The sequence below is a fragment of the Lissotriton helveticus genome, chromosome 5_1 (genome assembly GCF_964261635.1).
Source record: "Lissotriton helveticus chromosome 5_1, aLisHel1.1, whole genome shotgun sequence".
In the NCBI taxonomy this organism is placed as follows: domain Eukaryota; kingdom Metazoa; phylum Chordata; class Amphibia; order Caudata; family Salamandridae; genus Lissotriton; species Lissotriton helveticus.
Window position 1 is genome coordinate 358,661,944 of NC_136065.1, and position 16,595 is coordinate 358,678,538.

At 44.8% G+C, this 16,595-nt stretch overlaps 1 protein-coding gene across 2 annotated transcripts in view; it reads left to right on the forward strand.

Annotated features, from left to right (window-relative positions):
• The window catches only part of PRDM16 (PR/SET domain 16), a 1,067,934-nt gene that overhangs the window by 943,424 nt on the left and 107,915 nt on the right, over positions 1-16,595 (forward strand). For both annotated transcript variants that reach the window (XM_078642479.1, XM_078642478.1), the window contains exon 4: positions 5,325-5,459. In XM_078642479.1, coding sequence (XP_078498605.1) covers positions 5,325-5,459 — 135 coding nt within the window. The remainder of the gene's footprint in view (positions 1-5,324; positions 5,460-16,595) is intronic.

The following is a 16,595-nucleotide window of genomic DNA, read 5'->3' on the forward strand; positions in this document are numbered from 1 at the left end:
CTGCAGATTTTGACAAAACGTGTTTCTAGTTCAAATGGATCAAAAGTTACTAAACTCGCAGCAACATGTCTTTCCGTGAGGTGGATGTCCCTTTGCAAAGGCTGGCTGGTCCCCTTTCTGTTTCTTATTGCTGTATTTGAGTGTTAGACTGGTACTAATGAGGTGAAACCTCTGCCCAGACACTTTTAGCCTTTGTAAAAATGCCAAAATAATGAAGGAATACTATCACAAAATGTGCGGCACTACTCCACAGAATTTGCCTTTTCTTATCACATACTTTAGTCAACTTTGCCACATAATTTGGTCCGTGCCAGCTACATAATTCTACTGGTCATGCCAAAAAGTAACAAATTAATGCTTTGGCATGTTTCACCCTTCTAACTTGTCCAGGCTTGGTAATTACATCATTCAGATGTGATTACAGTGCACAATTAGTTAGATGCCCCCAGCATGAAGCAGTTTTGTTTCCACAGATGATACTGTATGCAAAGGCTGCACTTAATTTTTTGGAGTGCCACAATGACTATGTTTTCTGTCAGTGGCGGCCAGTGCAGGTAAGCGTGGTGAGGTGGTGGGCCGGGGCAGCGGTGTGGGGGGTGGGGGGTGAAAGTGACAAACTTCGGGATAGGGAATGTAAAATAAATAAATAAATAAAACCACGTAGGCGACAAGTGCAAAGCAAGTGGTTTTATTTATTTATTTTACATTCCCTATTCCCGTTGTTTGTCACTTTTACCCCCCCCCCACTCCCTCCCCACCCAGCCATGCCTCACCACGGTTACCTGTATGGGCCGCCACTGTTTTCTATGTTGGTGTTTGTTGTCTGGCAAATCATTCTTTGTCTCTTACTTGATGAAAAACTGTACGCCTTCTCCTAAGTAAGTGGAATGTACCTGTGTTTAGTTTTCAAAATCTGATCACCCAAAATTGGAAACACGATGTCTGTGATTGTTATACAAGTTTGAGAGGCCTCTCTGTTTCGTGTTCAAGTTACAGCGCCATTTAGTTATGACATTAATTTAAGGTTTTACTTAGATGCGTCGAAACTAGAAAGTGAGCATTGCTCAGTAAAATAATCAATACTTTGATTATGTAAGGATATCTCGTCTTTAAAGGCTGCTATACATGATTACATTGTTAATACATTTGCCAATAGTTCTACTTCAGAATTTTACTTGCCTTAAAAGTGTAAATATCTGGTACCAATAAAGTGTAATAACATAAAATAAACTGCATGGTGCAGGAGTAGATTCAAAACCCAGCTAAAAAAATCTGTCTCTCAAAAGGTGCAAAGCATGCCTTGCAAACACGAAGCCTGCTACCTGCCAATCCCGTAGCAATGTGATGTCCGCACTCTGAAAACACCACTTCACCAGGCTATTAACACCTATACTTCATTTCCTAAAAGTTTCTGATTAATGATGCATTTCCACACAAAATTAAGTGAATGCGGACAGCATATTTTGGCACCACACATCTGTAATGAGAAAGCCACCCCGCCATAGTGGAGGTTTGACTGATTAAACCTGGAGGGCCTTGGCACTGAGGCCTGGGGCCTTCCCCATGGCACAACTGGCACAGTGAGCCAATCAAGGTTTTGGAAGTCACCACTGTATGAATAGCATCCTATGTTCAAACACTATATATCACATCACATACCTATTGGATGAGATATAGGAAAACAGTCAGCCATGTTTATTAAGGTGGGACTTCCTGTTTTCCTAGGGCGAGGCATGGCAGTGTATATTTACATATGAACAGTCAGTTCCTAACAGCACAGACACGTATGATGTAATGTGGGATTGGATGAAGAGGTGTAATCTTGCACTCCAGTGCAATGCTCTATAAAAACAAGAAGCCCCCTCATAACAGGAATTTCCGACTCAAAACATGGCAGCCTAACTGATGAAAGCAAGACAATCCCTCATAACGTCATACTCCAGCGCTGTGTTTAGTACATAAACCTCTCCTCTTTGAAAAACTAAAATACAGAGTCCATGAGGAGGTTTTGGAGCAAAAGTAGGACTCTTATGATGAATAATACAAGTTTGGCTAACACTGACATTTAAAATTTTACAAATTCTTGGCGTAAAGTGTTGTTTTGTTTCCATAAATCGATACAAGCTCATTGACGTTTAAGTGGTAGATGGGGCCAAGAGCTTCCATGAATATTTCACAAGGGTCTGGATTTTTCTTTCAGTGCAGGATACCAATTAAGATATTGAAACTCTGGATAAACACATTTATTGAGCCACAAACGCAAGCAGTTGCCATTTTGTCTGGGCACACTATCTTACATTTACTTGATACGATTCTTCTGGAGATTCAGTGAAACGGCCTGCTCCTCGTGAGTGACAGCAGGCATATCCAATCACCTGGTTCATTTCTCATACTGTGTACTACAAAGAAACGGATTGGTGTACCTTGTTAACGACTCAAGCGCAGAAGAAACTATTCTGGAAGCAACATTTAATTTCACATAAGTCCAACAAAAGTAGCCATGTTGGAAGTGTTACCCATCATGAAAGAAAACAGTACTGCTTCTGAACTAATAATCACAAATCTCTTTGCAACTAGCCACTAATTGAGCAAGATCAGAAAATTGCATTTTGTGCACCTGTTAAGTCACAAAATGAATTTGAGCATGAACAAGATATGCTGCATATGTTCAATATGCATTTAACACATGCATCTGCAGGTCAGAACAATACATTTTAAACTAAAATCTTATAATGGACAGCCAGTGTAGGAACCTGCTTAGTGTATTATGATTTTATAGAATACCATAAAGGGACCTGCATAGTTGATCAAAGCTGCATGCTTGACAAAAACCATAAACTTCACATCTATCTCCCACATGTTTTCATCCATCACACTGCTAAGTGGTGCATCCCTTAACGTTATAACCGCAATCTGGTGGGCATCACACCCAACATGGAAACACTTCCCACTTAAGATCAAAACAAAGAAAACACCCTTCCAACCCCAAACCGTACATAGCGTAGCATGCTACCCATGCAGACAAGCGCTTCAGTTCCCAAAAAGAGGTAGCGAGCACTATATAAATATTACAATTCAACACAGCATAAAACATGGCCTTTTGGGCATGTCGGCGGTAAAGCAAGTGCAGATTTTAGCACATCCTTCATTCGTGAAGAGATGAGCTGAAATCTATGGGCCTGACTTAGATATTGGATATTGGCGAACGGGTTACTTCCTCACAATGGTGACAGATATCCCGTCCCCCAAATAGAAAACCCATGGGATATAATGGGATTTATATTTCAGCAGATGGGATATCCATCACCATTGTGATGGAGTAACCCGTCCGCCAAGATCTCAATCAGACCCTAAGTCTAGCACAGTTTTTCCTCACCTCAGGCAGCCCTGAATAGGCGCAGGGCTGCCACGGGATAAGTCACAGTGCAGTCAGCGATCATACATGACCTTTGCCTGGATTGCAGAGCCTGCCATCCCACCCCATCACACATGCAAAGCATGCATGCAGAAATGTAGATTTGCATTCCTACCGCAAGGCAAGGGTGGGAATGTGAATGTTAGCACTGACGCGCAGAGGCCCTTTCAATCCCTCTGTAGGTCAGTACACGCCAATTGGACATAACGTGGCCCAGCCCTCCATCTCAGTGTGCATGTGACATACGAGAGCGAATGCAGAGTAGTGAGAGTGAGCCTACTACTTTGTTACGCATTAAGAGCTGCAACACCAACTCTTGCAGCCTGACACACACACCTTGCCCGCAGGGCTTGGTGGCGAATCAAGATCTCTGGGCTCTGAAGCTGTGAGTGTGTACCTGAAATTGGCTCTCGCAGGTGTGCACTGGTGTTTTTGTGCATCTGGCACTTAGGGCTAGATGTAGTTTGGCAAATACCAGTCGGTAACGAACGAAAATCGGTAATTTTCCCGTTACCCACCAGTACTTAGCCCTTTGTGATGTAGGAGGCTGGATTTAAGGATTCGGTAATTTACTGATTCGTTATTTTAAGGAATCTGTAAAATACCGATTCCTTAATTTAAGGAATCAGTAAATTACCGAATCCTTAAATCCTATGTAGGGAGCACTCAAGTGAATGCATTTTTGGGTTAAGGATTCGTTATTTACCACCAACTACAAGTTGGTGGTAAATACAGAATACCTTTAAAAAAGCAATTTTGTGCTTTTTTAAAAGTGCCATGTGGCAGACATACATGCCCTTAGAGCATGTATGTGCGCCACACGTGCACACATGCACGATTCAGGGGGGCAACAGGGTGACAATGTGACACCCTGCCACCCTTGAATATGCCCCCCCTATTACCGGTTCGGTATTTACCGACTCGGTAATAGTGAATTGCTTCCCATTCATTCCTATGGGCCTCGAGGCCCATAGGAATGAATGGGAAGGTATTCCTTATTACCGATTAGGTAAATACCGAATCTATAATAACAAATATTACCGAATTGGTAAAATTTACCGATTCATTACCTACATCACATTTACCGATTCTTAAATACCGAATCGGTAAAATACGGTATTTTAGAATCGGTAAATTGTGATCACCTACATCTAGCCCTTAGTTTTTAATGCCACAAAGATCTCTTGTGGGAAAGGCATAAGCCCTTCCCTGGAGATGCAGTGCAAATTAAATCAATATATATATTGTTTTCTTCAGATTTATAATATGTTTATCAAGTTATTGCTTTTGGTTATCAAAAACAGTAGTTACTGTGGTTAAAAAGCCAGACTCCTTAGGTCTGACCTAGAGACAGCTTTATCTATCTTCCCAGCGCTTTGTTTTCCAAACCAATTATAATAGAATAATATAGATATGTACATAACAGGTGCTTTCTGTCATCCCTCCTCATCCATTGGTCTCTTCAAGTGTCATCCACGTTTTACTTCTGCCCATCACAGTCTACAGCATGGGCCAATGGGTCAATCCACTTAATTCATAGGCTGATTTGCACTGATTAGATGTGTGCAGCCACCTGAAAAGGAGTCCACTCCATTTTCAGGGCTGGTGTGCATGGGTGGTTGGGACACATCTCTATTTTTATATTTTGCATTTTTTTTCAGATTGCATATGTTTGAAACAACAAAAAACATTGCACACACGCCAAGGCCAAGTGTGGCTTAATGATTGCTTATTTTGACATTCATTTTATCCAAAGACCATATATATCATTTGACATACTGTTAATTAATAAATACATTGGAATGAAAGACTGTGAGAAATATGTGTATACATAGGAGCACTTTGGCATTTGTTGACCACTAACTTGAAACTAAAGATGGTGATCAGAGTGTGTTTTTCCTCTCTGCAGATTTCGGGTGAACTAGAAAATGATAAATTTGGCGTGGACGCGAACCACACGGGGAACGCAAACTGGCTCAAGTATATCCGCGTCTCTTGCTCGGGAAATGAACAAAACCTAGTGATCTGTGAAATCAATGGCCAGGTAGGTCAAGCTGCAAAACTCAAGTATACAACACGTAGAATGTAAGTATATGAACTTGAGGGTGCCCTTATCAGTTCGCCTGGGCTGATCATTGATGTCAAAAGGAAATGCTGCATTTGGCCTGTGGCACTTTAGTAGTAAATACATATTGAGTAGTAATCCTAGTATTAGTAATATTTGGTATTAATGCAAGAAGTAGTACTATAAGAACCAGTATAGTTAATATTTTAGTGTTATTAATCATATCATCGTTAGTAGTATTAGTAGCAGTAGAAGTAATGGAAGTAGTAGTATTTAGTAGCATTTATATTTGGAGCACCAGTACTACTGATAGTAACATGGATAAAGCACCAATCATAATTAATGATATTGTTATTAATAGTAGTATCAGAACCAGCACTGCTACTGATATATGTAATAGTAGTGACAGTAAAAGTTTCTTGATATATAACTTTGTTCTTCTTAATAGTATTATTATTTATGATGTTGATGCTGGTGTTTATTACTATTATTGATGTTTCTATTTTTATTGATATTTCTATTAATAGTAGTAGTAAAATTAGTGTACTACTATTGAGCATTGCTTCTAGCATCAGTCATTTATTGGTATTTATGCAAGTGTTATTAATAGTAGGGGTGTAGTAGCAGTTGTAATAATAGTAGTAATATTGACATAATTACTAATAATACAACTTCTACTACTGCTATTACTTCTACTACCACTTTTACTACTACTGCTGCTACCACTATTACTACTACTACTAATAATAATAATAAAAATAAGTGCTAAATTTTAAAACAAGATTGGCTGCAACTTTATTGGTATTAGAGTTCTAATCTGGAAATTGGGATGTTACAGCAGACAAGAGTGAATTTTCAAGGGCGGATCTTTAAGATTTATTTTTAATCATGAAAAACATTTATTGGGGGTTGGGGATTCCACAAATATGTTGTTTCACCGTTCTGAAAAAGTGTGCAGGTTGGGGAGAGATATTTTTCTCTTGTGTTTGTATTTCATGTTGGAGAGCTCCTCCCACGGAGCAATTTGAAACTTCAGTTCATGAAGCAATGTGCGTATTTACAAATGTATTGAGTGAAGATGTTGTGCTAAACTGGGGTGTTTTTTACAGTTTTCAGCGAAAAATCTTTCCCCGGTGTTATTTATAATACCTCTTTCATTAAGTGCGCACCATGGGTACGGAAGCATAGAAGTGTGTGGGAGATGTATCTTCCTAGATCGTCCTAAGGAACTATGCAAAGATGAATAAACGTTATATTTCATTTCTCTGGTCAGGATCGAGATAATGATACTGGCGCTCACTTCATATTAGAAGTAAAAAATGTGCCTCATGCCGAAAGGGTTGCATCCATCACGTATACTGTTCATATCCCATAGTCTTTGCAATAATAGTGCTAAAAAACATCTCATCTTCTTCAGATGCTTACTTTAAAAAACCATTCGGACATTGTGAATCAGTTCCGACTAGCTCTCGGAGAATCCAAGCCGGTTTGAGTCGATTCATACAGCTCTACGGACAGGATTTCCGACTGACCGATTACGATGTTGGATTCGGACAACCTTTCCGACTTGGTCTATCCAACATAAAAAGCCTGTCGGAAACTGACTTCATCCGGTTGAGGATCGTGGGATTCCCAATGCATCCCCCTGAAAAACCATACACTGTGTGGCAAGCACCATGGGGTGCCTGCGACAGAGTTCACAGTTTTCCGCAGACACCCCTTCTCCCCATAGGAGCCTGTGTTGTCGGTTGGAACACAGGGTCTCATTGAAGTCAATGGGAGACCTTCCGAGCGGTGTTCGGACCAGCCGATTGTGAGTTTAGTTTCCGCATGACATTGTAATCGGCCCCAAAGTCGTAAGGACCCGAACAAGTAGGAAACTGCTAACCCAAGAACAGAGACTTACCTGCCAGCTGCCTATGAGAGCAATGTACAAATAACCTTACTCCTGGGAAGAGAGCATGTTAAGGAGGAGCATCAGAGGACAACACCTGCTTGGTGAACCAGCTCTCATGCTGTGCTCCTTCTGGTTCCACTTTTACACCTACCTATTGCAGCCCAGCATTGAACAAACTGAATGCCTCAGTAGTGTGCATTATTATACCAGAGGATGCAAACTCCCACCTTATCCTTCTTTCGTCCTACTCTCCCCTGGTTGGTCAACACCCCTTTGACTTTTGAGTTATGTGGTAGTTCCTGTCAAATTAATTCTCTTCATTATTTTGCATGAATGTATACTTTTCACTTATTCCTTATTCTCAGCAACACCTGTTTTGCTTCACGCTTCTTCACGGCATTCATAACTATAACACATTTGTCATTAATTGCATTATTCTCCCAAAATTAATTTCACAATATTGTTGTCAGCAATCAAAGTTTTGCTTTTTAAGCTTCTGTTTTTAAGGAGTCCTTTAATGTATGTTTCATGAATTTTTAAATACATTTAAACACCCCCATCCTTGGTTCGACAAATAGGAGAAAAAAGTCCTGGAGGGTTCCCTCGTGCACCCCATCGGCGTTCGTGTCTCCCTTCTATTACTCATTCCACGGATCCTGTGTCTCCTTATTTAGCATTACTATTGCAAGGACTGTGGAATATTGATTGAATACCTGAAAAAACGTTCAATTTGTGCAACAAAAAAAAAGAATTACTTCTTTATGTGCATATATTTTTTTTGCTATAAAATAATTGCCCAGTAGAAGGGAAATTGCCTTAGATCATTGGCAATGGTCACTTGAATTTCTTTAATAAAAAAGATTTGATTGAACAGCATGGTTTAAACTTAACAATGACAAACATGACAAATTAGAAGTCACTTGCTATACTACTGATAACTATTCACAGTACTTAGTATATGATAAACTCATTAGAGCACATTAGCTAGGGGTTGGTGAGAGTAGAATTAGATCCGTCCACGTAGAAAAACCTGTGCTAGTATTTATTAAATTGCCTGTGGAATGAAGGTTCTCATTTTTTGGGTAATACTTCAAGAAGGATTATTAAATCGCACATCAGCACAGTTTTGTGTTAGAGGATCCTATATCTTTCATATTCCCAGCAATTTTCTTAAACTCGTTACACACAATACTTTATTAGTTTGAAAACTGTTCTATTTTGAAAGCACAACTTCAGACGCACTGCTTTACTCATTCAAAATCTATTAGGCTTGTCTGGGTGTACCTGGCCATCCTGAATGCTGCCATCGGCCACTTAGTTGGTGTTGGCTTGTGCTTCTTAAGGTCACCTTAACATAACATAAAAGCCTTACTAGCTGGAAAGATCCAAACGTGAATTAATTCGTATATATAAGCTCAGAAGGCTGCTTGTTTCTTGAACTAGTGGCAAAAGCAGATGTATGCCAGAGGTTATCTAACTTTGGTAGAATAAAGAAGTTTAAAAACCATCAGACAACTCTGAATACATTTTAGACCAGGGGGAGGACTAGTCACTCACTGTGTAACAGCATCGTTGACCTTTAGAAAGCCAATGCCTTATGGGAAAACTGAATTCCTTATAAGCAATATTGTAAATGACATGCAATCTAGTGATTCCTGTTTCCATTGGTCATTCTTATAGGCGTGTATACACTGGTATAGATGATTTATGGTACGCATACTACCCCTGTGGTATGTTTTTGTTTAGGTAGGCATAGTAAATGGGGCCAGGCATTTTAGTATGGCAATAGTGCAAAGATAGAAGGCCCTACTCTAAAACCTACTGGAAGAAGTTATGTTCCCGAACTTAGGGGCACATTACGATCGCGGACGGACTTGCGTCCGTCCGCGAGCCCTGAGTAGGAGGGAACGTCTGCATGTGCTGCGGCGTTCCCTCCGGTGCAATTAGGATGTGACCGCCACCCTGGCGGTCACATCCTCTATTTTTAACATTGCGGCGGGTGCGGCTTCAAGCTGCACCCGCCACAATGTTAAAAACGCATGCATTGCATTTACATGCACAAAGTGACAGGCACCCCCCACCTCCCTTCACCCAAGGGGCCCACAACGGGCCCCCGAAGTGAAGATCCGTATGCGAAGCCATCCTAATATGTCTGGCGGTGTCTGAGAGACACCGCCACCATATTAGAGCTTTTCTGCCACGGTTGTAAGCCGACCGCGGCGGAAAAGCGGCGGACTGAAACCAAGACCCACCAGCCATCCTAATGTGGCGGTGGGTCTTTGGTGGGTCCGCAGCGGATTTCCCGCATCCTCCGGGCCGGCGGTGGCTTCCGCCGGCCCGGAGGATGCGGGAAATCCGCGATCCTAATCGACCCCATAATGCTGGCATGTGGGGTCAGTGCTCACAATTGTTGAAATTCTAGCCAGTTTGGAATACCTTGAAGCAAAGAACATCAGGGCTCGCTGTCCAGCAGGCACAGCCTAGGAATAATTGATTAACCTGCTGCATGGCAAGGGCTGGCTTTAGGAAGGGCGAGCAGGGCCCAAGTTCGAGTTCGGATGCCTTGTTTCAGAGGGGTGCACTGATTTTTTTTAAATTGCTTTAATGCTTTTTTTCCAAATTCCAGGCTGCCAGCACCTGATCATTATCTTCAGTGTACCCGTAAATATTTTACACCCTTAGAACCCCTCTTTTTTGCTTCTTCCTTCCACTTTCCTGCTCTATAACAACCTCCCCGCTTCTTACATACCTCCTATGGCATCGAAGGGCACCAATTTTGATTTTGCCCAAGGCAATACCTGAGCAAAGGCCCGCACTGCGCATGACCATTAGTGAGAAGATGACTTTGTTTCATCCATCTCTCCATGAAACAAATATACTCCATTAGAATGCACCTAGACACAGTCCAAAAACCCGAACAGCGTTTCCTCCAAGATCCCTTTCGGCAAGTGGTCCTGGTGGCACAAATGAGAAAGGCAGCCGTCTGTGGTGACTGTAAAATTCCTCCTGGGAGGGGATGAAGGGAAGCCCGAGGGAGCCTGCAGGTTTCAGGTTCACATTCGGCATGCAGATTTGGGTCGGAGGTCACAACCCAATCAACACTTGTGATTGGAATGTCCACCTTTGGGTCTGGGCATTTGCTGACAACGAGCAATTTGCTGTGACCGAGTGGGATTTCTTCCACTGGCACCGCCGGCGCTGGTGTCCACGGGAGGGATTCTTCCAAATCCCCAAAGTGCTGGGAATTGCCTGGCCCAGAGACCTCTCTGATGATGGGAGAACAGGGAATAAAACGTTGGCAACAACCACGGAACCTAGAATCTGGAATGAAAACACAAGGCTGGAAATGAATGGGCATCTTTATTGCTGCTCTCCTCCAGTCAGGAAACAGTGGACAGTTATGTGCCGCGCTGACAGTGATGGATGGGGTTTCTGCCTAGGAAGCTGTGAAATACGTTTGGCCTTTGTGTGAAAACAGCCACGCTGGTTCCTGTGCAACAATGACTGTAATGAGGGTGGCACCCCAAAATGCACTGCTAGAAATCACTAATGTTTTCTTGAAGGATGTGCGTCAGCTAGGTATTGTGTCAACTACAGATGGGCCGTGTTTTTGTTTGATAAGTACACATCTCCTGTCGCCGTTCACCTGTGGTCTCTGTTTCACTGTCGAGATGCACAGTGCATTTTTCATAAACAGGTTCAGTGCATTACTAAGGTGGGGGCAGGCGGTGCATGTGGGAAAACAGTGTTTACAATGCAGACAGAACTACGCAGTGCCATTACAAGGAATGCCATTACCAGGAATGTGTTGTTACCACGCGTTCCATTACAACACAACTCATTACAATGATTTGCTTTAGGGAACGCATCGTTGGATTTTAAATCCAACATCTTCCCTACTGTTGCACAGACTGGAGTTGGAATCGTAAAATATCCTATTCCAAAGTCTAGCGCTTCGGTAAGGCAAGTTGTTGTATTGACTTGCGTTGTAATAGAACGCATGGAAATGACACATTCGGTGTATTGCCTGTGTTGTAAAGGCATGCGTTGTAAAAGCATGCGTGAATACGGCATACATCCGGGGCATGTGAGCACACCCTCATAAGATCCATGGAAGGGTTACAAATCATGGATCAGAGATTGATGTTTCTTGACATGACTGGGAGGGCTCTTTTAAGCTCATTATATTGAAGCTCTCCGCCTGGGGGGCTTGTGCAGCCCCTCATGAGCACGCCCTGTGATTCAAAGCACACAACAACTCCTCCAAAGCTCTGGACACTGAATCAAAGAAGAGGTCAGAATGGTGCTGGCACCTTCTCCTTTTACCAAACATTAAGCATAACATAAAACGATGCCATTGTCGAATGATATCCCATGTTATCCCGCCTCAATCCACATGTAAAGTGGAAGCAGAAACTTTTCTTTGATACGAATGGCATAAAGCGTACAGGTACGGCCAATCAGAATGCTGTTCTTTTATCACTCAACACCCATTTATACAAGCTTCCATTTTGGGCATACTAGAAGTCACCATCTTCCATAAAATGTTCTCTAGTTGTTATTCACTTTACCCCAGGGAGAAAATGTTGCATGTACAGTAGTTCTGAACATAGAGATACTCAATACTTTCTTACCTGTATCTTCTAGTTGGGTCTTCCAAGTGGCAGATGGAATTTCTCCTTATTTTGTACTACTGCAGTTTAGTGTAAAGACAGCTTGTTGCAGTGTGCTCCTTACATATGATATAGGGGGAGGCAGATAGCAGGCTGCGGAAAACTCTCAGTGGGACACAGCATGCACATTAAATATGGGGGGGCACTGATTGGTCATCATATCCCTCTGCGCTACAAGTAATGGCGTCTCAACGCTCAATCACCAGAACTTTCTTAGATGCAAAGATCCACTAGTCACCATACCAAGGTACTTAGTAAAGATGACAGACATGTGACAAGGTGTAGGCATAAATGAGTGTGTTTGCATTCTGTAATCTGTAAAAGGCCTTTGTAGAAGGGCCAGAACTTGTCTTCAAGTGAGGCAGAACAGAGTTGCAGAGGGTTCAAGCTTGAGCATGGAAAGAAATTCCACTGAAACACTATTCATTTACCCTGAAGGATGAATTTGAGATTCAGCTCACTGACCATAGGCATTAAATGCGCAGATGGAGCAGAACAACTTGGGGTTTGATGTCCAAAATTGTTTTCCATTTGTAAAGTCACCAGTGGGAATAACTGTAGGCTTTCTGAGAGCAAAACTCGTAATTGCAATGTACTTTTCTAATCGAACATGATGATACACAAATGGATTTGGGACTATTAATATCTATATTGTATCTCCTTGTAACTGTTGGAAACAAGCGTCCTGGGACTGTTTTTGGGGCATCACCCCTCATCAGCCAGGCTAGCTTGAATCCAGTGACACTGTGAGCCCAGGACCCACGTCTGGGCATACCCGGTGCACATAGCATGAGAAAGCAATAGGCACACAGATGATGGATGGAATGCAGAACAACAAACATTCAGCCCCAGTCAAGAGATCTGGGTTAAATCCATCGTTCTTTTGCTCACCATGCTACCCCAGTTTAGACCCAGTCATATGCAAATCAGTCTTGACCCTGTCCCTCATTGGAACAGTCCAGCCCGAACTGCCAAACCAGGTCTTCCCTGGACCGGAAATGAGCATCAGTGATGAGGCACAGACAGTCAAAAGGAGGTGATAACCCATAGCAAAGTGGAATCTGTTCATGAGAATGATTATGAATGGAGGGTGAATCCTAGTAATTCCCTGACTAACAGGCAGGGAAGCAAGTGTGTCTGTCAGCTAAAGCTGCAGGATTGACTGAGACCACTTTGCATCCCTCATGCCTGGCCACCATGGACGGAATCTGCTTACAATTACCACCTGCTGATACAACATAGACATGGTGGCCCAGCCCCAAGCAATAACATATCCACCAAGGAGAGCCGGTAGAAGTTCCACCCCATCTGCCTTTAAATCAGTGGTCAGGCAAGAAGTGCAAGAAGACTACTCTACTTTAAACCTGTGACTTAGGTAAAGAGTTCACTGGTTATCTTCAATGTTTCATTTCTAAGTAGCTATTACATTCTGTTGGAAGGAATGGAACAGTAGCAGCCCCTCCCTTGCCAAAGATGGGGGGGGCGGGCCGGAGGATGGAGGGAAGGGGGGTGGTTTCGGCGACAAAATATAAAACAAAACAAACTTACCTGAACACCGCCAACACCGCAACCGGCCACTGTATCGCGCTCTTCCTGCAACTGAGCACAGGATCTCAGACTGCACTGCAGCCAATCATAACGCTGCATGAAAGCAACATCAGGATTAGCCTGATCGCTGGCAACTTGCGCTCCCAGGCAGTCTGGGAGCCGGTGCCTGCTCTCAAAACAGCCGGGGCTGGAGAGAGCTTCACTGCACTTGAGGGTTTGGCCAGCCTTAGACAGCCGGCCAAACCCTCATGTGCAGTGAAGGGAGTGCACTACCCCTCTCCCACCAGCAGTGTCTTCCCCTGGACAAGCCCCTAAGACTCGTCGGAGTCCAGGGGATTAAAATAAATCGATAATAAAAAAGGTTTAAAAGCCCTTTTATTATAATTTTATTTTTAAGGTGGTGGCGGGCGGTGCTCCTCCACTCTAATGGAGGGGCAGCCGCTGAAACAAAATCCCATTCTTGTCAGACATTAAGAAGGGTAATCTCTTAAATGCTCAAACTGAAGATACTCTTAATTGAAACTGATTGAATTAATGTGAAACTGGCTTTATATGTATATGTGATTCTTTGAGACACCAGTTTTACCTGTTGCTGCCTACGGACCTGAGCCCACATCTTGCGGAACCCGCTCCGCGGGTCCCGCGTCGCTGGAGGAGGGTAACTGAGGCCGTCTACTGCTGGGCGGTGAGTGTGCGACAGGGCTGCGAGCTACAACCCGGACTCAATTTCCCAGGAGTCCCGGGTTGTCCAGGCCGATCCAGCTGGCCCGCTCTCCCTGACCGCCCAGCCCCATCCGCCTCATATACCGCTAAAACCACTTCTTGCCTTGGGATTCTTTGAGACACCAGTTTTACCTGTTGCTCCCTACGGAGCTGAGCCCACATCTTGCGGAACCCCCTCCGCGGGTCCCGCGTCGCTGGAGGAGGGTAACTGAGGCCGTCTACTGCTGGGCGGTGAGTGTGCGACAGGGCTGCGAGCTACAACCCGGACTCAATTTCCCAGGAGTCCCGGGTTGTCCAGGCCGATCCAGCTGGCCCGCTCTCCCTGACCGCCCTGCCCAGCCCCATCCGCCTCATATACCGCTAAAACCACTTCTTGCCTTGGGATTCTTTGAGACACCAGTTTTACCTGTTGCTGCCTACGGACCTGAGCCCACATCTTGCGGAACCCGCTCCGCGGGTCCCGTGTCGCTGGAGGAGGGTAACTGAGGCCGTCTACTGCTGGGCGGTGAGTGTGCGACAGGGCTGCGAGCTACAACCCGGACTCAATTTCCCAGGAGTCCCGGGTTGTCCAGGCCGATCCAGCTGGCCCGCTCTCCCTGACCGCCCCGCCCAGCCCCATCCGCCTCATATACCGCTAAAACCACTTCTTGCCTTGGGATTCTTTGAGACACCAGTTTTACCTGTTGCTGCCTACGGACCTGAGCCCACATCTTGCGGAACCCGCTCCGCGGGTCCCGCGTCGCTGGAGGAGGGTAACTGAGGCCGTCTACTGCTGGGCGGTGAGTGTGCGACAGGGCTGCGAGCTACAACCCGGACTCAATTTCCCAGGAGTCCCGGGTTGTCCAGGCCGATCCAGCTGGCCCGCTCTCCCTGACCGCCTTGCCCAGCCCAACCCGCCTCATCAATCCACCTATAAGAACTAGCTCCATACGCTGCGCGGGAGCGCGCGGGAGCGCCCGGGTTAAGCCCGGGACAAGGGCGGGACCGTCTGTGGCCGTCAGGGGCCGAGGGAGGCCGGGCTGGGCCCATCCTCTTTCGCTTGCACCTTTTTGATCCCAGCTGGATTGCGGTACAGGCCACGGCTATGCCCTCGCCGGCCCCAGGTGAAATCCCATCAGGGGCGGGGGGAGGCAACACCGGGACGCTGGACAACTACTTTAAAACAGCTAAAGGTGATAGGGCTAAGGAATCCTCCCTAGAGAAGCGCAGGGCAGAGCGCCGCCGCTCCATTGAAATTATGAAAAACATACCTCCCAGTGAGATAATTCCTTATCCCATCTCCCAAGAGGGCAGCCCCCTCCCTGGCAGTCAGGATCCACTAACCCAAGAAGGTGTCCCTCTATTATTACGGGACAACACTCCTAATCCTGGCACTTTACCCGAATTGACCATGGAGGCTATCCCACTCTTAACTTCTGCTAGGATGGCCGTTGACCTGGTTACCCAAACACCCCCTGCAGCAAAAACCAGGAAAAACAAGCCTAATAAAACTGTCGTGGTGGAGGTGCACGGCCCTCCACCCATTAAGCGTAGAAGGAAGACGAGGGGCGGCCAGGGGAAAACCAAAATACCTCATTCAGACTTTGGGAAAAACCACAAGCCGGCCCACATCCCAGATAGGCCCATGGAGAGGGTGCATATCGCTGCTTCCCCTAAGGGAACCAGTACTATTATCGATGTTGATAACAGCGACCCAGGGGCTAACCCGTCCAACACAGCACCCCTTGTCACATTTACGGGGAGCATAGAATTCCTACTTAAATCACTCCTGTTGCCTATTAGCGAGAGTCTAAAAAAAGTAGAGATCAGGCTTACCATCCTAGAGGCAACCTTAACTAGCCTGAGTACCACGGTTAGCAAACAGACCAAAACTATTGGGCCTAATCCACCCTCAACAACCCTCCCTCACTTACAAAACCCTTGTCTCAACGCAGGACCTACTCAGGCCGCTGTCGTTGTACCCCCTCTGCAGCCACTCATGGCTATCCCAGTTCCAGCCCCACCTAATATTTTTAACACCATGCTTCCCCATGTAGCAGTTCCAGCTCCCTACAACCTGGCTTTAGGCACAAATCCCAGGGCCCTCCCGAATGACATTACCTCTCCTCCTCCGTCCGGCAAGCCCGCCCCCAGACCACGGAGACTGGACTTGCCACCGGAAGTTAATAGCTTTATGGTGGTGCTGGCGGGTGCCCCTCCACTCGAAAGGGGCGAAAATGAAAATTTCCAATTACTCAAGAGGAAAGTCATTAAATGGCTAAATTGGAACAGACC